A 23,665-nucleotide genomic window follows, 5' to 3' on the forward strand; every position below is an offset into this window, starting at 1 on the left:
CATTTGGTCTCAGCTTATCTCATCTGTAAAATGGGGATAATAAGAATGACCTTAAAGGGTTGTGGTGAGGATCAAATGAGGTAATATATGTAAAGAAAGTGCTTTGCAAAGCTTAAAGTGACATATAAATGTTGGCTATATAGCTAGTAATAATAGCATGATAGTAATTAAATGTTGATGAATTTCCTGAGGCAGAGGAGGTTTAGTGACTTACCCAGCACAGCCCAGATAATAAATGTTAGAGGTGGAATTTGGACCCAGATCTTCCTCACTGTAATCTTAGAACTGCTATCCTCTATGCCATCTTGCTTCCTGTTACGGTTATATGCAGAGTATCTAGACTAGGGATAAAGACTGGACAGAGCTTAGTCTAATTGGCATGGGGACCTCTGAGATGAGGAAACTCTTTACCAATGCAGGTTAGCACCTTTCTCTGCCACTTACTATAGTCCTAGAAAGTTGTCTGGTGAACACTAAAGAGATTGTGACTTGCTCAGACTCACATAGCCAAGATATGTCAGAGACAGGACTTTAACCCATATTTTCATGTCTCTTAAGGAAGGATATGCCCTGTTGTCTATCCATGGGTACACAGGCACATACGTATCTGTGGGCACATTGCAAAGAGGTGGTGTGTAGGTATATATATATGAGGCATTACATGAATTTATTCATTCCACAACTATGTACTAAACACCAAAGATGGGCAAGGCACAATTACTTGAGGGATGGAAGGAGATTCAGACTGGAATTAGACTTGTTGGTCAATTGCCATATGATACCAACTACCATAGTAGAAAATGTATTGGATTGGAAATCAGGAAGACCTGAGTTCAAATCTCACTTCTGATATTTACTAGATGTATGAACATAGGAAAGTCACAACTTTACTGGACCTGTTTTCTCATCTGTAAAATGGGCATGATAATATCTGTAGCCTCACACAGTTGTTTAGGGGCTCAAATTACACAATTGCATATTAAGTACTTTTACACTTTAAAGTATGCCAGCTATTATTATCATTATTAGTAGTACTATTATTATAAGATAGTTCAGGAGATATGTTAGCATATAGGGGTATTTGAAAAGCTTTTGTAAGGAAAATATTTGAAGGATGTGAAGATTTGTATGTGTGGATTTTCAATGTGTGGTGTATTGGGAGTGAATGTAAGGGCACATAGGCACACTTCTGTAGCAGGGAAAAAATAGTTCTCTTGGCCAGGTGGTAAGTGAGGAAATGGCCCAGGAATGGGTATTTTCAACAAGGGTTGTAAGGGTGCAGGCAGTGTTGGGGGAGGATTTTGGGGGATGGTCCAGGGCTTTACTCACCAAGTTTGACATAGCCTTCAGAAGACAGCAGGACATTTCCAGCCTTGAGGTCCCGATGGATGATCCTAGATCCATGAAGATATTCCAGAGCCTGCAACATCTGCTTACAAACTACTTGGATCTGCACTTCAGTCAACCCTTTTTCCAGTTCTGCAAGGATGAGAGAGACAGAGACAGAGAGACACAGAGAGATCCTGAATTCAGCCCTCCAAGTTCCATTGTCATCATCATATCATCGTCATCATCATCCTTATCATGCTAGCATTTATGCAGTGCCCCAAGAGCATTTTGGCTCATTCTGTAGAGTGCTTTAAGGTTTGCAAAGTCATTTACGTGTGTTATTTAATCCTCACAACGGTCCTGGAAGTAAGTGCTATTCTTATTTCCAGTTCACAGATGAGGAAACTAAGGCTAACAGGTTAAATCACTTGCCCAGAATGACATAGCTAATAAGCATTCAAAGCAGGATTCAAACTTAGTGTTTTTTTTGTTCAAGACAATGAGGAGTGTGGAAGATCCAGAGGTCCTATTTCAAACTCTGGTCTTGGCTTTCCTTTCCGTATAATGGGGTGAAGTACTTTGGTAAGATGTGATATTTTTGGTCAGTCACCTTTTGAGGGATGCGTCCTCAGAGTTGTGGACAACTAGGCTATGATTTAATGGTAGCTTACAGAGTACACTTACCCAGAATGATGGCATCCACAGCACCCCCAGGGCAAAACTCAATGATGATCTGAAGACCAAAGAGATAAGAAATGAAGAATCAAATGTCTTATGGAATTTGTCGGGTGCTATATCCTCCACTCTAACCTATACATATGTATGTGTGTATATGTATATATGTGTATGTATATATAATACACATATGTATATATACACATATGTTTATACACACACATATATACATGTACCTCACATATACCCCTCTGACATGTATCTACACACCCTACCACATATAACAGTCAGAGGACCTGTGTTTGAATCTCATCTCTGCTATCTACTCCTGTACAATGAGGGTATTAGGCTCTGGTCCCTAGGTTCCCTCACAGTGATAAATGAATGACCCTATAACCTCTCCAAATATATCCACTCTTCAAATACATCTCCAAATCCCACCACATATATCCCCATATATATATATGGTACTCATAGACACACCCACACATGTGGATATACCTATGCATCCAAATGTTGCAGACTGCGTACAGTTACCACACAACACCGCGTTGTTGCCTGAGTCTCAAAGAGATTAGGTGACTGTCCAGCAAGTATCAGAGGCTCTGGGGTCTTTGTGACTCCAAGTCCAGCACTCTCTGTGATATTCCATACTGCTTCTCCCTGCTAGTGAATGATCCATCAAAGACTTAAGTGTCTATGCCAAGCACTGTTAGGCTTGGGGGAGATACAAGGTTTAGAAAAGACAGACTCCATCTTTACGAAGATGAATTTCCAATGAATAGAGCCCTGGCCCTGAAGTCAGGAGGACTTGAGTTCAAATCTGGCCTTAGACACTTGACACTTTCTAGTTGTCTTGAAGCAAGTCAACCCCAATTGCCTCACCTGCCCCCTCCAAAAAAAGAGAAAGATCAAGTTCTGAAGACGGAAAGAGCAATTGGACTTGAAGGTCCAAAGTTTGGGTTTTAGATATGTGATTGTGGGTGTGTCACTTAAGGGGAGGAGAAAATAATAAGCATTTACATAGCGCCTACTATATGCTAATCATTATGTTAAGTGCCTTTTCCATTTTTTTATTTTTTACAAATATTGTCTCATTTGATCCTCACAACAACCCTGTTAAGTAGATGCTGTTATTATCCCCATTTTACAGTTAAAAAAAACTGAGGCAAATAGAAGTTAAGTGACTTGTCTGGAGTCAAAAAGATAGGAAGATCTAAGGGTTAGAAGTTTGGGTCCTGGCTTTTCTAGTTGTGTGACTGTGTGTGTGTGTGTGTATGTATGTGTGTGTGTGTGTGTATGTGTGTGTGTGTGTGTGTGTGTGTGTGTGATTTAACCTCTCTGATTCTCAGTTCTCTCATCTATAAAGTGGGGACAAGATTACTTATGCTACCTACTTATATAAATACATATTTTTATTCTCCTATCTCCCTTCTTCCCTATATCTTAAGTAAATCCTTTGTGAGCTCTGGTGCTTTGCAAATGTGAATTCATGCTGCCCAAAGAAATTAAGTAATGGGCAAAAGAAATTGTTCTTGATTGTGTGTTATGAGAGTCAAGACAAAGAAAGGAGGAAGATTAATTCAAGGAGATTGGAGACAGAAGTATGAGCCAGAAATGTAGGATGGAAGTCAAGGGACACAGAGCAGAACGATTAGGAAACAAAGCATGAGTCCATAAGAGAAAGCACCAACTTGGAGAATTTGTTTTAGCTAACGAATCAGGCAGAAAGGACCTTGAAGCTTCTGTCTAGGGAAGCAAAGGGAGGAGGCTCTGGAGTGGACTGGGACCAGATGAAGGGGTGGCACAGGGCATGGGAAATCCAGAACTGAGGATTAAGTCTTAAGTGTAAAAGCCTCACTTTAAAACTAGCTCCAGCCCCAGTGATGGGGTGCAGACTCTGGGAACCCCCTTGAACTCTCCTTGAATCTTTCTGATGGGGTGCTTGGGTGCATGTGCTTGGACCCAATTCTAAAATCACATTTCTCTCTAAAAATCACATTTCTCCCTAGTCTCAAAACACTGTTTCAGGCAGGTTCTCCCCAGCCTGAAGACACAGCCTGCTCCAGCAACAACCATTATCTCCCCTCCTAATACAGTAGCCGGCTGCATCTATAGAACTTATTAGTCTGAACCAGTTGTGTACTGGCTGAACGGGCTGTGTACTGGGTCATAACAACATTTAGTACTTATTGAATCATATGTATTCTAGACTTAGACATATGTATACTCCCTTACATTTATCTTGTCTAACAAGACTTTATGAGAACAGCCTGGTAGTCCATAGCTGGTCCTCACTACTAGTTGACTTAGTGACATTTCAGGCCTAAAACCACACCTCCATGTAGCCTCCCTTTGAGCTATTTCCTGATGAACTATGGGGAAGTTACCTGTACAGTAGACACTAAAAGTGCATGTTCCTTTAAAAACTAATCACTCCTTAACCACTCCCTAATCCCTTCCTGAATTATCTAATTAGCATTTTTGGCACATGTTTTACTATAGAATATCCTACATAAACGTTACCTGTACTCCTCTAAGGTTGCAGGTTCTCTAAGACCTCTTGCTTGCTGAAAAGCAAAATAAATCTTTACCTTGACCTCAACAATGCTTAAGTACATGAATTCTTGCCCAGATGACCCATCCAGTCTTGGAATTTCTGTACCTCTATCTCTCCAGCCCTTATCATTCCCACTTGATCTGACTTTTCATACCTGAATCTCTATCATCTTTAACCTAGTTTAGCACCCTTAATCCCATTCTGTTGATTCTTGGAGTCCCCCATCTATTTACCATATAGGTATGCCATCTAGTCTACAGACCACTTCTATCAAGACCATCCCCAAACCTCTCCTCTAGTTGCCTCAGACTACTTGACCACCCCTAGATCCCCCCACAGTCTTTCTGTATGTATGTAAGATCCATCTGCCTCCACAAAGGTGATCAGATTCAATCTAGCTCAGATTCTATCTGGCCTGCTTGTCAATACAAGTGTCATAAATGCTTAGATTCCTTAAGAGTCTACCCAATATGGCACATCTTAAATAAACTTTGTTTTTCTTTGGCTGAAAGAAGTGTTGAATTAAATTCATTCAGGCAGGACCCAGCATGTCAAAATTTTGGGGTCCTGAGCACTCCTAAATCCAAGACTAGAGCCTAATGAAGATCCATTCCTCTCCTTTAAACTAGGAAACTCTTAGTTGGAATGCCCTTGGAATTTAGTGACTTGAGGTCAGGGATTGTATCTTGGGTTTATTTTCTTCTGCTCCATGATTTCTGTGATTCAGCAATACTTTTGGATAAAGAGAACAACCATACCATCCTTCTCTTATTGAGAATGTTAAAGAAAATGTGTCCTTTTTTCATAATTCCAGGCTTTGCCAATTGAGTGGAATTCAAGAAACTACTTTATTATAATATAAATAGTGGAGTACAAGTTTAATATAGGCCAACGAATATCAAAATGGCCTTGCTTGATTCCATCACTTTCCTGTGACTCCAATCTTTGAATTTTAACTGAAAAGTATCAGAGCCCTAGGGCAGTGGACAGTAACTACCATCACAGCTTTTTCCATCTCCTTTGTCCTTTTCCCCAAAGAATTCATCTTTCTCCATTTCACATTGGCATAGAGAAGGTGAATATGATATCTTGTCCTGCATCACACAGCAAAGGCAGGGTCAGAACCAGGATTATAAGCTAGGCGTCTGTCCTATCCTATGGGGATACCCTCATTTACCTGACTACATACAGTGCATGAACAAGTCAAGTGTTTAAACAATAGAAATGCTCTGAGGATATACAACTGTGCATGGCTTAGTCCTTGTTAGCCCCAACAACTTACCCACAGTTTGCCTTCCCAATAGAGGGCATCCAGTAGTTGAACAATGTGTGGATGGTCACAGCTAGCCAAGATGTCAATTTCCATTATGTAATCCTCCAGCTCCTCTTCACTCTGAGTCTCAATCACTTTGGCTGCAGCCAAGACCCCGGTCTCCTTGTTCTGAACCTGGAAGATATAGACACAAATGATCCTTCTTGAGTCAGCTCTTACCTTCCCCAACTTTCCTATGACTACCTTACAAAAGAAGTAGAGGGAGCCAGGGTTCTATTGGTTCTAAGCTCCTCTGGGAACCAGGGTCATGCTTTATTCAATAGCTGTCTCATGAGAAAGGGAGTTTCTGGTCACCAGAGATCTTTAAGTAGAGACTGGTTCATCACATATCAGGGATGCTGAAGAGAGAATTCATGCTTGAAGGAAGGATTGGATTGGATAGCCAATTCTAAGAAATCTAGGATTTATGATTCTTAGGTTATACCTATATATAGACATATTTCTATTACTGTCAAAAAAAAAATCTTAGTGCAGTTTAAAGCTTTAATAAGCTCAAGATTGCACTAAGACTTTTGGGACTCTGTGTGTGTGTGTGTGTGTGTGTGTGTGTGTTCTGCAAAGCCCAATGCAGTGTCTTGCCCATAGTAGGTTTGTTCACTGAATGAATGAATGATTTTCTGGAAACCCTGCAGACTTACTAGAAGGCCTTGGTTTTGAATCTTGGCATCTTACTTCAACCAATGAATCAATAAACATTTATTAAATGTCTACTCTATACCTGGCACTGTGCTATGAACTTTTCTTCATGGTGTGGGCAAGACCTTGAGAAAGTGGTTCTCCACTCTTTTTTTTGGCACCCCCTACCTCTGTATGCCTATACTCTCTCCAATTCATTCATTTGATAAGTATTTATTAAATATCTACTGTGCTGTCTCCTTGAGTCATCCTGTTGTTGCTGTCTCTAAGTTTTCCAACCCTTTCTTTCCAAAAAGTAGGAGGATTGAGAAAAAGTCATCTAATCTGGCAAGTAAGAGATCATTGGTAACCTTGTTTCAGCTAAGTGATGAAATCAGAAGTCAGATTACAAATAGTTGAAGGAACTAGCTTTCTCTGTCATGGTTTCAGAGAAGACTTCTCTAAACTGATGCAAAGTGAAGTGAACAGGACCAAAAGAACAATTTGTACAATCATATGTTGTAAAGATGAACAACTTTGAAAGACTTCAGAACTTTTATTAACACAAGTACCAACTGAATTCCAAAAAACCCCAGATGAAATATGCTACCCATCTCTAGATGGAGAGGTTATAGATTCAGGATTCAGATATACATACATATATACACACATATACAAACATACACACACACATATATACATATATATGGCTAAAGCAGAAATTAATTTTGCTCAACCATGTGTTTGTAATAGGGAATTCTGTTTCTCTTGCTTTCTCCATGAGAGAGAAGGGGAGGTAGGAGGAAGAGAACTCAGGGCTAAAAATAAATGAAAATTGAACTTATTGAAAAGAGATTAACCATTGCTTCTGGTCCATCTGGTTGTTGCTTCATTAGGGTTCTACATGTCTTAGATCATGGAAATAGCTGAAATGGTTTTATCTTTTTAACAAAATTCTTATTTTGGAAAGATATGAGAAATCACAAGAATTCAGTCTTCTGTCTTGTGGGACACATAACCTAGAAGTCAATTGCAAGGGGTTGAGAAGTGATTGGAGGAGAAAAGTAGAGGTGATAGAAATGAGAAAGTAGAGTTGATGAATATAGATAGCTTTTCCTAGGAGACTAATTACAAAAGGAGGGAGAGATTTAGTACAATGGCTTGAGAGCATGGTGGGATCAAGTGAAGTTTTTTATCTTGTTTTTAAAGATGGGAGAAAGCTGCTAAAAATAGAAAAGGAACCTCTGAATAGCTCTCTCAATTCTTACTGCTATCACACTAGCAGAGGTCAATCCATCAACCAACAAATATTTGTGAAGCGCCTACTGCTTGCCAGGTATTGTAGTAGGTATTAGGGATACAAGCATGAAGAGGGGAGGAAAGTACCTACCCCAGTGGAACTTACATTCTAATAGGGGAGACAAGAACTGTATACATACATACATATCACAAATGAAAGTTAAGAAATACAAATATATACAGATTAGTTAGATACAAGGTGGTTTGGGAAATGGAGCACTAGAAGTTAAGGGGATCAGGAAAGGCTGCATGCAGAAGGTGGTATACAGATGTTTTGAAGTAACATGGCCAGATCTGAAAATTTCACATCTCTGCTTAAACTCTTTGAATTGCTTTCTATTATTACCTCTAGAATGGAATCCAATTCATTAGCTTGGCATTAAAAGATCATTGTGAACTCACTATCATTCATAATTATCCCATACTCTCCTGTGTCAGTAACTTTGATCATAATATTCTTTATCCTTAGAATATTTTTTCTTTAAATCCCCTACTGCTTTCCCCACCCACCCACCCTACTCCCCATCCACTTCCCACTATATGGGAAATCTTTGAACGTTAAGGTTGGGGGAAGGACAATACTGCTTGGGTTCAGGATTATAACTAGGAATTCTTGCAACTGGGGCAAATTCAGTTTGAGGGGAGAGTGGTGCAGAGGTCAGTTGAACTTGCTCAGGTTATACAGAGAAAGGAAGTTTCACATCCACTAGAAGGCTCTTGACCCTTGACCCTCCAGTCCCTGTGGCTGCAGTAAAGATGTGGGTGGGGAATTCAGTAGGTGGAGGAATATGGTGAAGGAGGGTAAATGGTTTAGAAGAGGAGCACCCTTGTGACTCCACCCTTAGTGAGGTAGCCCAGGGTTGGGAAAGAAAATAGGAGCAGTTATACCACCTGTGGTATGGGCTGGCCAAGGACTGGGAATCATGGGAATAGGTCAGAAGTATGCTTCCTAAATGTCAGCATTCTATGACAATACTTTATTACCTTGCTTTAGTTACTTCTCTGTCCAGGTCTCACTGATGAACCACTTCACCACAGGGCCCAGGTTGAGCTGAGCATTGAGAAGACTGGAGATGATCATTTGGAATTATAGCAAGGATATCCCCTTAGTTACATATGAATCTATTTCTAGTCTACCCCCTACCTTTTGAGAAGTGGTTTGAAGACTGAAGAGCTGAAAGGTATACTAGCACCAGCAAAGGGAGTGGGCCTAGCTCCATGAAATAAAGCTTTCGCTAATAAGTTTATTTACGGCAGTCATGTTGTAGCCTACCAGTAAGGTTCTCTGACCCAGAGTATCTCCCACATCGATCTTATCAGAGTACTTTTGTGCATAAAATTCCATTTCTCTCCTCTATCATGCACATAACAACATTGGGGTGATGGCAGTTGAATCCATTTATATGTGGTTCATAATTATTTTAGGGGGGTCCATTAGCACAGAATTCTTGTATAAAGCCATTTCTTCTTCCTTCTGTTACTCTCTTCCACTCTCAGAAAAGAAATGTTAAGGTGACGAAAAGGAAAGGAAAGGATGGGAGACAGAAGGATCAGAAAGAAAGGTCTATGCAGAGCCCAACCCAATATTGGGCTTCTATCCAGTGCAGTGAATAGAATGCCAGACCTGGAGGCAGCAAAATCTGAGTTCAAATCTGGCCTCAGTCACTTACTAACTGTGTGACCTTGGCAAACCACAACCTCTGTCTGCCTCAGTTCCTTCAGCTCTAAAGTGGGGATAATAATAGTACCTACTTCACAGGATTGTTGTGAGAATCAAATGAGAAAATAATTGTAGAAAACCTCTTGGTGCAGTGCCTGGCACATAGTAGGCATGGAATCAAGCTTATTCCCCAATCCCACATCTATACCACGATAATGATCTCCATTCTGAGACCATTCAGTTCTTTCTCCCTATGTTCCTCAGTTTCCTTGTATCCAATCCCTGCCCTACTCCCTCTGTACTCCCCACCCAGCGCAGAGGCACACTGAACCCTGCAGTCTAGAGGAAGTCATTGTGGTTTCCGATTCTCCTCCATTCAAGGAGACTGACAGGAAGTGTTGCTCACCAACACCAAGACCTCATTCTCTACCTCTTGCCCTAGATCACATACATTTTGTCTTTCACAGAGGAGATACACTCAGTCATATTAAAACTTACCTACCAACTTGAACTGTCATTCGTCCCAAGTCTGTTCCATCCTCTCCTAGTTTATTGAGAAAAACCACTTTCTGTTATTGGGTGGTATATGAGAATAGTGATGATTTGTATCATTTCACAATAGAACAGAAGAATTCTTGGCCAAGCTCACTTGGCATGTCCTTGGCGGGACTGACCAATTTGGGTTCTAAAGGCAGATGGTGAAAAACACTTGGTGGAAAGTTGAGGGGTTAAGGGTGTGGAATGTTTCATATGCTGTCAGACACGGACACTATGTCACCGAGTTTTCCTAAATTGTTTTTCCTTATTACAAGGGAAGGTTTTGTAACCTTCCCTTAGGATAAGCAACCTTTCTAGGGATGTAAGTATAAAGAAAAAAAAAATCCCTACTCATAAAGGGCTTACATTCAAATGGGAAAGAGAAGAAATATGTCCACAAATATATACAGCACAAATAAAAGTAAATAACTATAAATACATGCAAATTACTAGATACATTATATATGCATGTTATATTTATGCACACACACATATGTACAGATAGATTCTCTTTCTTATAAAACCAGTATTAAAATCATTTTAATCTAATTTAATTTTAATGTGATTAAGTGAGATAACAATTGGACAGCACTTAGCACGGTGCCTGGCACACAGTAGGCACTATATCAATATTAACTATCATTATATATTGTTGTTGATATCATTATTGTTAATTTCATTATCATGACAATAATTGGGAGGTAGTATATCCTGTGTTTTGCCCTGGGGACCTGTACTATCTAGAGGTAGTTTGGGGTATAGATAATATCAGCTGGCCTTGCTCTGGCCACAATCCCTTTTAGTCAGAGCATTAAACTTGCTTTTCCCTTGGGTAAGAGGTTGCCATTGTTTTTGCTAATGGAAAGGAGTACTGACAATCTCCAAAGGGAGTCTAAACTTCCAAGCATTTCTCTTTGGTTTTAGATGTCAGTTTTGTGCTTCCATCTGGATGTGGGTGTCTTTTTCTAGGAATTCACAACATTCAGGCAAATGAATGAAGCAGCACTACGGATTTGGCTCAGGAGGCACTGGCCTGGGACACTATCCAGCTTCCATATCCTGGTTCTCCCATCCCAGTTTGGCTCAGCCCTTGCATCCTACTCTTCCAGGAATGGACAGAATCGTCTTTCAGCTTGATACAGGAGATTAACCTAAAACAGTTATTCTTTCTCTGCAAACTTGCTGGTTCACATATTTTCTGGGTCAGGGAGGTAATTAAAGGACTTCCCTCAGAGCTCTTATTTCATATATAGAATGCTATAAAATGCTAGAGCTGGGAAAGGACCTTAAAGTTATTCTAGTGCAACTCCTTCATTTGACAGAGAAATACATTGAGGCCCAGAGAAGACAATGGACTTGTTCAAGGTTGAATAGTTGGAGTTGGCCTCACATTCGTATCTCCTTGAAATCAAGCCTTTGTTCTTTCTTCTATACCATGATGATACTCTGATATTTATATAGCTTTTTAAGGTTTATATTACATACGTTATTTTATTTGTTCCTCAAAACTCTTTAAAGGTAAGCACTCATAGGTACTGTTAGCTCCATTTTATAGATGAGAATACTAAGGCTTAGAGAGATTAAATTATTTGCCTAAGGTCACACAGCAAGTGTGACAAGTTTAAGGTGGGATTCATCTCCAGATCTTGTTGACTTTTAGGTTCAACATTCAGTCCACCTCATCCAAATACTCAAATGACTCTGTGATCTCATCAATTTGTATGTTTCCTCCCAAGATGCAGGTTTCAATCTAACTAGACATGTTTATTCCATGTGAATAAACCCCTAAGATCATCAGAGGGCATCTATCCAACATGTTGGAAACCTTCTTCATTTTATTTTTACATCACAAGGATCTCAGTGGGGTACTTGTATTATCTACCTGTCATCCTCCACACTTGCAATGTAACTGGATCATCTTTTTCCCCCTTCTTGTACATCCTATTCTTCTCTGAAATGCCTTGTAGTTCCATTGTATGTCACAACCTGTTTATACTTACTATGGCCCTCTCCATCACATTGTGTCTGATGGTCATATTCAGTTCTTCAAAGGCTCTCTATATCTTGAAACTTATAATAATATCAATAGAGCATTGATATGAAATGGATGGGCACTTGTTTCCAGGAGAATCTTGGGATCCTTTAAGGCTCTTTGTAATTTCCCAAGGATGATCCTGACTGATCTCTTCCTGCTTATTCTGGGCTCAACTCTTTCAACTTGGCTCACTTCATGACTCCTCAGATTACTTCTCCACCTCCACCCCAGTGGTCTTCTCTAGCTGGCAACATACCACATGACTTCCTTCTCCACTTAGTGAGTTCTTCCCTGGAACCTCCATTAGAGGAAGTTTCTATATCAACCACTCTAGCCAAGCATAAACTCCAACAGGTTCTGCCATGTTAGCATGAAGCCTCTGCTAGCAAAGTATAAATGCCATCAAGTTGGAATGGTTTCTAATATGGTTCCAGTCCATTTTCCAGAAGATACTAGGTAGTCTTTTTCTCAATCAAAGGGGGGAAATTGTACAAGAAGAAAGACTCCTACTCTAGGATTCAAAGCTCAGAGGAAATGGGAAAGAGAAAGGGGGTTACCAAGAGAAAGCCAGATAGATGGAGACAGTGATGACCAAGACCAGTAGACAGGTCAAGGTAGGGGAAAAAAAAGATAATGATAACAGTGACACTCAACAAAGGGAATAAGCATTTATATGGTGCTTACCATATGCCAGATGTTGTGCTAAGTGTTTTTTTTTTTAATTACTTCATTTGATCCTCACAACAACTCTGTGAAGCAGATGCTGTCATTATCCTTACTTTACAGTTGAGGAAATGGAGGCAAAGGCTAAGTGAATTGCCCAGAGTAACACAACTAGTAAATATCTGTAACAACAAGGACTCTGGCATGCATAAGAAGGTCTGCTGCACAGGTTCTTAGATCTGCTTTTCTAAAAGGAAAGCAACTTTTGAGGGGTCAACAATGATTTTAATCAAACACATACATCATTCACTTATTTCAGGGAAAAAAGTCAGCACCTTGAACTTTGGAGAAAATACAGAGAAATAAAGATCAACAGACAGGACTTCCAGCTATCTGACCATAAGCAATACATACATCACAGAACAACAGACAGATCCAACTGTCTGACCATTTCACATATACACAGTTACCAGAGAGAGAAGCACCAACATCTGGGTTTTCAAAGCCGGGGGCTCCTTAGCAGCTGCCCCAAAACAAAACCTCAGAGTATATCTATCTATCTATCTACCTATCTATCTATACACACATACATACATATACACACACAATTACGTGTGTGTGTGTGTATACACATACACCTTTCAGAGCCAGAGGGCATCACAACCCTTGAGAACTAGAGCCTTATTAGAAATGAAAAAAAGGTGTGGACCTTCCTACAAAACAAATCTCCCCTAATCAAGCTTCCCCTTAATGGGCAGGGAAGATCTTTAACTCTCATTAACATAATTAACATTATAGTATCTGAGGAAGTCTTCCTGACTGTAGGTCTAGAACTTTATCCACTGCACTACCAGCTACCTCTAAAAGAGACATTAGACAGAGATATTTGCTCAACAATCCTTTATGAAATAATTATTCTATTAAATCTATTATTCTATCCTATTTATTCTCCATATATCAATTATATTCTCTCTATCAATTATATTCTAATTAATTATTCTGCTTAAAACACAAAGATAATGAAGACATGAGCCTTGTTTTTAATAAGCTTACAATTTGGAAGGATGAATTATGACACATATACAAACATGCAAAACTTTGCTATAGAGATGATGCTATATTATAATAAGCAAATGAGGGCATATATAAAGTGTGTCCCAAAAGTCTTGATGTAGTTTAAAGCTTTAACAGCATGTTGTGTTCCAGAAGTCTTAGGACATTTTAAAGCTTAGGTATTAAAAGATTTTTTTTAAAAAAGCTTATTTAATAACTCTTAAAGCTTAAAAATGTCCTAGACTTTTTGGACACCCTGTATAAAGAACTCTGTAAAACTTAAAGGACTATATAAATGTTGGCTATTACTATCAATATATCACTATGTTACAGTTACAGTTAATACGCTGAATACGCTTTTGTTTATCAGCATACATGTTGCATACCATTTCCTTTCCACCCGGCAGAATGAACTCTCTGAGAGCAAAGACTGTTAAGTTTTTATCCTTGGATTTTCAGCATCTAGCACAGTGCCCAGGATATAGTAAGGCTTAGTAAATACTACTCAAATTGAACTGAATAACCGTGAGACATTATCATCATTTTGCAGAATTGAATGTAATAGGAGCAGAAAAGATCTGCAAAAGGGTATGTGAGGGGCAGCTAGGTGGTGCAGTGGATAGAACATTGGCCCTGGAGTCAGGAGACTCTGAGTTAAAATGTGACCTCAGACACTTGATACTTTTTAGCTGTGTGACCCTGGGCACATTGCTTAATCCTGATGGCCTCTCAAAAAAAAAAAAAAAAAGATCAAAAAGGTATGTGAGAACCACAGGTAAAAAATTATTTCTGATGAGCAAATTTTGCAAGTTGTAAATGTTATAGAGAACTCTGAAAGTGTACATAGGGGTGAGGTGAGGGATGGATGGGGGAAGGAGGGCAGGGAGTGAAATATCTGAAGTGAAATATCAACAAGACCTAGTCCTGTGGATGGGGTACTGGACTTAGAGTCAGGAGGCACTAACTCCCACCTTGGGGGCTGACTAACTGTGTGACCCTGGATGAGGTGTTTACCTCTCTGTGCCTCAATTTCCTCAAGTGCAAAAAAGAAGGGGCTGGACTTGGAAGGCTTTTAAAGGCTCTATATCTTGCAGACAATATTGTCACACACAGGAGTAATTGCAGGTGTATTTCAGAAGATCGGAAGCGACAAAAAAGCCAGCAGCAGATTGGCTGTTGTGCCTTTTGGACAAAGTCCTCAGCAATCCAGAGCCCAAGGCTGCTGTTGCTGACATTTCCTAACTTTCCTCAATGGGCAGTGATAACTATTTTATGGATTAATAAATATCTTGCTAACCCAGTCAGTTGTAATAGTTTTGGGACTTAAAGGCTTTCCCAAGAATGAAACAAGTCAATCAGTCAACAAGCATTTATTAAACACCTACTATCAATCAATCGATAGACATTCATTAAGTGCCTACTATGTGCCAAGCACTTTGTGTGCCAGGCATTGTGTAAAGTGCTAGATACAAAGAAAGGCAAAAACATAGATCTTGCCCTCAAGGAGCTTATATTCTAATAAGAAAGCTAACATGCAAAAACTATACACATATAAGATATATATATATATAATATGCATATATCATAACTGTATTAGCCATATAATTATATTATGTATTACAATTACAGTAATTATATAGTAGATGAAAGGTAATCTCAGAGAGGCATTAATATTAATGGGGAGTAAAGAAGAGATTGATTTTATTCATTCAAAGGAAGACTTGAGTAAAGAGTATAGGGCATAGGTAACAAGGGAAGGACATTACTCCATTGGTTGCTGGACCTCAGGTGTAATGGCTTTAGGACCATTGGAGGATGGAGGAACAGTTGTTGACAGATAGTTGGAGAATTGTTCTTTAACCTTGGTTCTCCTAGCTTTAGCTATTTGGTCACTGCGCCTAATCATTGTGGGAGATGACTGTGGTCTTATCTCTTCCACCAAGGTGGCTTGTCAATACCCCACCTTAGGGCCTAGAACCCACACCACAAGAACAAGAGCAGTGGGTTCACACCACACCCTTAATAGGCTGGGCTGTCCATACATGAGGGAAATAGGGCAGCCCACCCATTGAGGCAATGCTAAAAGTAGAAAGATGGGGCATGAAGCACAGGCAGGCTGCCACAAGAAAGGCCAGACCCAAACCAAACCAGCAGACTTCCATGCATGTATCATTGATGTATCCACAATCTCATCACTGTTTTCACAGGCCCTCTATGCTTTCTCAAGCCTATATGGGTCTTATCCATGTTCTCCTTCAAATCCTCTGTGGAAGATTCACCCCACCCACTGGAAGTCTTCCTCTAGTCTAGACCCTTGAATATTTTTGTTAGTCAGTCAATAAATAAGCACTTATTAAGCTTCTACTATCTTAAGAAACTGTGCTAAGGGTTGGGTATACAAAGAATAGCAAAAATACTACCTTCAAGAATTTCCTGATTATCTCTGAGGAAAGTCACTGGCATTGGGAAGGGAACAGAAAGGAGCAAATCTGGGACAAGCTTCTGGTAGAAGTTTGGATTTGGGCTGTCTTTAAGGAAGCTAGTGAAGCCAGGGACAGTTAGGTGATGCAGTGGATAGAATGCTGGGCCTGAAGTCAGAAAGATCTGAGTTTAAATCTGGCTTTAGATACTTGCTGTATGACCCTGTTTGCCTCAGTTTCTCATCTGTAAAATGAGCTGGAGAAGAAAATGGAAACTATTCCAGTATCTTTGGAAAACCCCAAAAAGGGTCACAAAGAGTCAGACTGTAAACAAGTAAATGCAAACAAAAGGGAAGCCTCTTGGAAGGCAGGAGGCAGAACATTCCAGGCATGGCGGACAGTCAGTGAAAATACTCAGTCAAGAGATAGAAGGTCATGTGCGAGTAACATGTTACAAGTAGACTGGAGTTTCTAGAGCTTAGAGTACTGTTGAAGAGAGAAAAGTATGGAAGAGCTTAGAAAGGTGGGAAGAGGTCAGGGCTTAAATTTTATGTTTGATTCTAGAGGCAATAGGGAGCCCCTGAAGGTTGTTGAGGTAGAGTGGGGAAGAAAATGACATGGTTAGATTTGTACTTTAGGGTAGTCACTTTGATGACTTTGTGGACTGTATTTTGTGAGAACCAATTCAACACTCAAGTTGCCCACCTTCCATTTCTCATTCTCCCTATGTGACTGCCTCACTCCTTTTCCAGTAATGTGTGATCATGCATATTTCTTCAATGAATTTTTTTGCATATACGTTCTAGTTGGTAATATACAGTCGCCTTCTTACATTCTTTGAGTCACCTATAGTTTTGGTTCTTTTGAGATGGTACGATTGTGGTACAATTCATAGTCATACAATATCAATGGACTTTGGTGGCAAGGAGCAGACTGGTATTATTGAAAGAACTGAACATTTCCCTAAATATATAGCTGACTTTTCTCCTATTCAGATCTGAACCCAGATCATTGTTCATCTACTGTGTCCTTCAAAAAATATATGTAGTAATGGACTAACTCAGTGGGCTGCCCATCCAACTGCATATACTAAGATTTTTCATTCTCCTGGTTTTTCTTGTGTGACTTTCTAGACCAGTTTCTTTTGAGTGGCTATGGATAGCCTTGAAGAGATCTTTTAGCATCTTGTAGCTTAAAGCAATAAGCACAATGTCATCTGCAAACAGGAGTACCTGGAAAACTTTATTGTCTAGATAAAAGGAAGTCACCTTCCATTTGAACCTCCCTATTTGGGGGATGTAAGAGAGCTATTTGAGAATTAATCCAACTGCTCTAAGACATCTGGGTCCCTCTCTTCTGGTGCAAAGAGGTAACGAGGCATAGGGATTGAACTTGAAAGAGGGAAATATCTTTGTTGAAGGAATTTGTGGGAGAACGTATGTATGGGGGAAAATTTCCTTGTCATATATTTTACTATGTTAATTAAAGGCCATTTTGTTTTGAATGAATGTGTCTTTTGGTTGGTCCAGTGAAAGAAACATCAGTGGAGGCTTGAGAACTGTGATTTTGAGTGATGCTGATCCAAAACATGGCTGGATCCTAGGGGTAGCTTTCAGGGGTGCCATGATTGAAGTGGAAAATCAGGTTACATAACCCTGAAAACTGATGTTCAGTGTATTAGGATGCAAATGTCTTGGTTTCACTCTCACTAATGAGAATAAATCAACATAGAAACCTCAGAAAATTAGTCCAGTTCACATCTTTTTTTCCTTCCAGTTTTACCTACAAATGTTGGCATATTCTAATTTAATTGGATCTTATGTTAAGCTTTTCCCAATTTCATTTTCCCCTCCACTACCTTTTGCTGTTTTGTGAAGTTATATCACTTGTAAGCTTTTGCCTTAGTCCTCTGTAACGTTTAGCAAATGAATTTATATTATAAAATTAGCTTTATCCTTGGTTGCCAAAACTTTTAACTTGGCAAAAAGAGTACATATTTATTAGCTAAAGTAGTTTCTTGGCTCTCTAACCTCCTTGATTAAACTTATCTTTATTAATGTCTTAACTAGAATTTCCCAATTCTTTTTCAGTGAACAGTTTGTTTAAAGAGGTTGGGATGGAACTGTTGTAATGGTATACTGTGCCCTTTCATATTTATAAACTCCTTTAATTTGGCATTAATTTTGATCTTACCTCTAACTAGGCAATGATCTGATCACACAGATGCAGCTGCTTCTGTAATGACTCACACATTAGTCACTAGTTGTTTCCTGTTAGTTAATATAGATTAATTTTTTAATGCTGTCCAGTGCTAGTCATGTCCTATAACATCCAACTCTCTTCTTGAAGAAAGTGTTCATAATATAAAAGCCTGGGGTTTCTGAGTAACTTCCAGGATATCTTCGTCTTTTTTGATTTCTTAATTTTGTGCTTTGTAAAATCATACAAATGACTGCTCGAATGTAAAATTAGTGATGGTTTTCTTATTTTAAAAGAAATGATTAGCTTTCTTTTGTGTTAGAACTCTAACCCAATTAAATAAATTTAATACCAATGCAAGCCTTCTTATTTGAGTTTCTTCCCATACCAGTCCTTTTTCAGTCCTTAACTCTTAGCATATAGGCTAATATGAGTTAAGTAATGTGAAAATCTATTCAATATTATATATGCATATGTATAGATGTAGGTACATATTCCCTCCTGGATCACTGCCTTTTCTTTGTCATGGCAGAGGAGCTTGTGTAGCTCAATGAAACTGTGAGCAATGCTGTGTGGGGTTACCCAAGACAGACAAGTGGAAAGTTCTGATAAAGGATGGTCCGCTGGCGAGGGAAATGGCAAATCACTTCAGTATCTTTGCCAGGAAAATCCCATGGACAGTATTAAAATGATAACAGAAATGATGAGAGATGACCCCCCAAGTTGAAAGGTATCCAATATGCTACTGGGAAAGGGCCCAGGACAACTACAAGTAGCTCCAGAAAGAATGGAGAGGCTGGGTCAAAGCAGAACGGAATCTCAGCCATGGTTATGTGTGGTGACAAAAGGAAAGGCTGATGCTGTAAAGGTCAATATTGTATAGGAATTTGAAATGTAAGATCTATGAACCAACGTAAGCTGGATGTGGTCAAATAGGAGATGGAAAGATTAAACCATTGACATCTTGGCTGTTAGTGAATGTAAATGGAGGGGAATGGCTGAATTTAATTCAGGTAATCACTATGTATGCTACCATGGGCAAGAATCCCTTAGAAGAAATAGAGTAGCCCCCATAGCGAATAAAATGGTGAAGAGACAGTTCTCAGGTATAATCTCAAAAATGGCAGAGTGATATCTGTTTGAATCCAAGGCAAACCATTCAGTATCATGGTAATACAAGTCTATGCTCCAACCACTGATATCAAAGAGACCAAAGTTGCTCAGTTCTGTGAAGACCTATAGCATCTTGTAGAATAGCATGAAATGGAGTCTGGATGCAGATTGAGCCATGTTACTTTTTACTTTATTTTTTCATGGTTTTTTTCTGTCTGTATATTCTTTCACAAGATGACTAATATGGAAATGTGTTTTGCGTGACTGTACACATCTAGCCTATATTAAATTGCTTGGTATGTTAGGGAGGGATAGAAGAGAGAGGATTTGAAACTTAAAATTTTTAAAAATGAATGTTAAAGTTGTTTTATGTGTAATTGGAAAAAATAAAATATTTAAAAAGGAGAAATGACATAAAAAAGATGTGAAATTCATCCTAGGGGATCAGGATGCTAAGACAGGAAATCAAAAGATAATTGGAGTAACAGGAAAGTTTGACCTTGGAGTACAAAGTGAAGCAGGGAAGGGACTAACAGAGTTTTGTCAAGATAATTCATTGGTCATGCAAACATTCTTTTTCAACAACCCAAAAGGGGACCCTTCATATGGACATTAAACTGGATAGTCAATATAAAAATCAGACAGATTATATACTTTTCAGCCAAAGGTGGATAAGCTCTACATAGTCAGCTGAAAGAAGATCTGGAGCTGACAGTTACTCAGATCATGAGCTTCTAATTGCAAAATTCAGACATAAATTGAAGAAAATAGGGAAAACCATCAGACCATATAGATATGACCTAAAAGCATCCCTTATGAATATGAAGTGGAAATGATGAATAGATTTGAGGGATTAGATCTGGTAGAGAGAACGCCTGGAAAACTATGGACAGAGCTTTGCCATATTGTACAAGAGACAGCAACAAAAAATATCCCAAATAAAAAGAAGAGGGAGAGAGCAAAATGGCTATCTGTTAAGGTTTCATTATTATTGCTGGGTTCATCCTTCATTGCCAAAGAAGACCATGCCATCAGAGATATGATGACATGACTTGCATTTGACTTTGTTTTGAGTGAGGGAAGGTTGCGCAGGTCACCAGCCTCGCTTCTCCTCCTGAGCCATCTGGGTCCAGTGACCAGATATTCATCAGGATGACTGGAGATGGTCCAGGATGGAATGGGAGACCTTGGCCCCTTTAGGCCAAGGCCTCTTCAGGTACTCAGTTAGGGTGAGGTAATCCCCATTCGGTGAATAGGCCTGTTTAAGAAGTCGTCAGGGGATGGCCCCTTTAATTAGGCAAAGAAAAAAACTAAATCAGGTTGGGAGGGAAACAGCAACAGTTACAAATAACTGAGGAATGAATGAAAGTAAAAGGAAAGTGAAAGATATACACCCACCTGAATGCAGAATTCCCGAGAATAGCAAGGAGAGATAAGAAAGTTTCCCCAAAGAGTAAAGCAAAGAAATAGAAGAAAATAATAGAATGGGAAAGATGAGATCTCTTCAAGAAAATTAGAGATATCAAGATAATTTTCATGCTGAAATGGGTCTGATGAAAGACAAAAGTGGTAGGGATTTAGGAAGAGGTAGAGAAATCAGAAGAAATCAAAAAGAGATGGCAAGAATACACAAAAGAACTATATAAGAAAGATCTTAAATCACTGGTAACAACAATGGTGTGGTTGTTCTGCTAGAGCCACATATCCTGGAGAATGAAGTCAAATGGACCTTAGGAAGCATTGCTAACCATAAGGATAGTAAAGGTGATGGAATTCCAGCTGAGCTACTTAAAATCCTAAAAGAGGTTGATGTTCAAATGCTGCACTCAATATGCCAGCAAATTAGAAAAACTCAGCCCCTGGATTGGAAAAGATCAGTTGATGTGCCAATCTTAAAGAAGGGTAATGCCATAGAATGTTCAAATGACCAAACAATTGTGCTAATTTCACATGCCATAAGCAAGGTTATGCTTATGATTCTGCATGTTAGGCTTCAGCAATATGTGAACTGAGAATTACCAGAAGAGCAGACTGAAGGTAGCGGAACTAGAGATCAAATCACTAATATCTGCTGAATCATGGAGAAAGCAAGGGAGTTACAGAAAAACATCTACTTCTGTTTCATTGATTATACTAAAGCCATTGTGTGGATAATAACTAAAATGGGACAAGGCTTCAAAGAGATGGGGTACTAGATCATCTTACTTGTCTCCCAAGGAACCTGTATATGGGCCAAGCAGCAACAGTTAGACTTGAACAGGGAACAACTGATTACTTTAAAATTGGGAATGGAGTATGACAAGGCTATATATTGCCACCTTATTTATTTAACTTAGATGCAGAGTACATCATGTAAAATGCCAGGTTGGATGAATCAAAAGCCAGAATTAAGGAGGGTGGGAGAAATATCAACAATCTCAGATATGCCGATAACACCACTCTGATAGCAGAAAGTGAAGAAGAGTTAAGAAGCCTCTTGATGAGGATGAAAGAGGAGAGTGTAAAAGCTGGCTTGAAGCTTAACATCAAAAAAAAAATTAAGATCTTGGCAACTGGTCTCATCACCTTCTGGCAAATAAAGGGAGAAAAAAATGGAAGCAGTGTCATATTTTATGTTTTTGGACTCAAAGATCACTGCAGATGGTGATTGCAGTTATGAGACTAAAACATGCTCCTTGAAGGAAAGCTATGGTATATCTGGATAACATACTAAAAAGCAGAGCTATTACCTTGTCAACAAAGGTTCATATAGTCAAAATTATGGTTTTCTGCAGTAGTAATGTATGACTGTGAGAATTGGATTATAAAGAAAGTTGAGCGCTGCAGAATTGGTGCTTTTGGATTGTGGGGCTGGAGAAGACTTTTGAGAGTCCCCTGCAGGTTAAATCAGTAAATACTTTAAGAAATAAATTCTAATTACTCATTGGAAGGATAAATACCGAAGCTGAAACTTGAATACTTTGGCTACATAATGAGAGGACAGGACTCATTGGAAAAAACCCTGATGTTGGGAAAGATTGAAGGCAAAAGGAGAAAGGAATGGCAGAGGGTTAGATGGATAGATGGTGTCATAGAAGCAACAAACATGAATTTGGACAGGCTTTGGGAGATGATGGAGGATAGAAGGATCTGATGTGCTATGGTCCATTGGGTCAGGAAGGGTTAGACATGATATGAACAACAAATATACACATATGTGTATATGTATATCTACATCTTTGTCTATATCTATATAATAGGGCAGGTAGGTGGTATAATGGAGTGCTGGACCTGGAATCAGGAAGACCTCAGATACTTACTAGCTGTGGAACCCTGGGCAAGTCATAGCAAGACATGTGATTGGTAAGAGCCTTTTTTGATTAGCAGCATAGTCAGCATCTTCAAAAAGGCCTGAGTCAGCTTTGGCCATCCCTTCACCTCACTGTCTTCAACTGGGTTCTGGTAGTATGAAGGCACCTAGCGAGGGATTTTGCTCTAGGGTAGAGGTTTCCAAACTTATTTGACCTACTGCCCCACCTTAAAAAACTACTCAGAATCCCCCTGGAAATCTACTTTCTTTAATCCTTTAATGGTTTTTTTTAAAATTGCATCATTTCAAAAAATATAATTTTTTTAAAATGACACACCTTAAATTTAGTAATTTATTGTAAATTTTTTTCTTGCATTGAAATTTTGATCATACAGTATTCCATCCTATAACTGTGTAAACAAATTGTAAACAAATCATTACATGCACATATTACTGCCAATGCATGCTGAACTTCCCAACAATGTTTAACACGCTCACCTGCCAACACTTGCTTGTTAAGACCTGTCAGTATACTTGACAACTGGTTGGTTATAACTTGCATTTTGTGTGTTTATTTGGAAAATAATGTAATCACTATGACTTTAACTTTGTTATACAACAGATGAAACATGTACAAACAGTTTTTCGAAATTTTCTTTTATTCCTTATGCTTCCACTGCCCTCTCATTTTTATTCAGTGCCCCCCAATTGTACCTCAGGCTACCACTACCCCGTATTGTTCCAGCACCCTCAGGGGGTGGGATTGCCTTATCATTGCCTTTTTATTTTATTCAGTGCCCCTCAATTTTACCTCAGGCTACCACTACCCCCCCATTGTCTTTTCATTCATCCATTATTTTCTGTTCTAGGTGAAGGGAGTGGAGT

The 23,665-nt window shown here is 39.1% G+C and overlaps 1 protein-coding gene across 1 annotated transcript in view; it reads right to left on the reverse strand.

Annotated features, from left to right (window-relative positions):
- LOC140519191 (STE20-like serine/threonine-protein kinase) overlaps positions 1-23,665 on the reverse strand; it is a 66,551-nt gene that overhangs the window by 37,356 nt on the left and 5,530 nt on the right. Inside the window, exons 2-4 of the mRNA XM_072632009.1 lie at positions 5,847-6,011; positions 2,014-2,062; positions 1,330-1,479 (exon numbers count right to left, since the gene is read on the reverse strand). Coding sequence (XP_072488110.1) covers positions 1,330-1,479; positions 2,014-2,062; positions 5,847-6,011 — 364 coding nt within the window. The remainder of the gene's footprint in view (positions 1-1,329; positions 1,480-2,013; positions 2,063-5,846; positions 6,012-23,665) is intronic.

The sequence above is a fragment of the Notamacropus eugenii genome, chromosome 1, assembly GCF_028372415.1.
Source record: "Notamacropus eugenii isolate mMacEug1 chromosome 1, mMacEug1.pri_v2, whole genome shotgun sequence".
NCBI lineage: Eukaryota > Metazoa > Chordata > Mammalia > Diprotodontia > Macropodidae > Notamacropus > Notamacropus eugenii.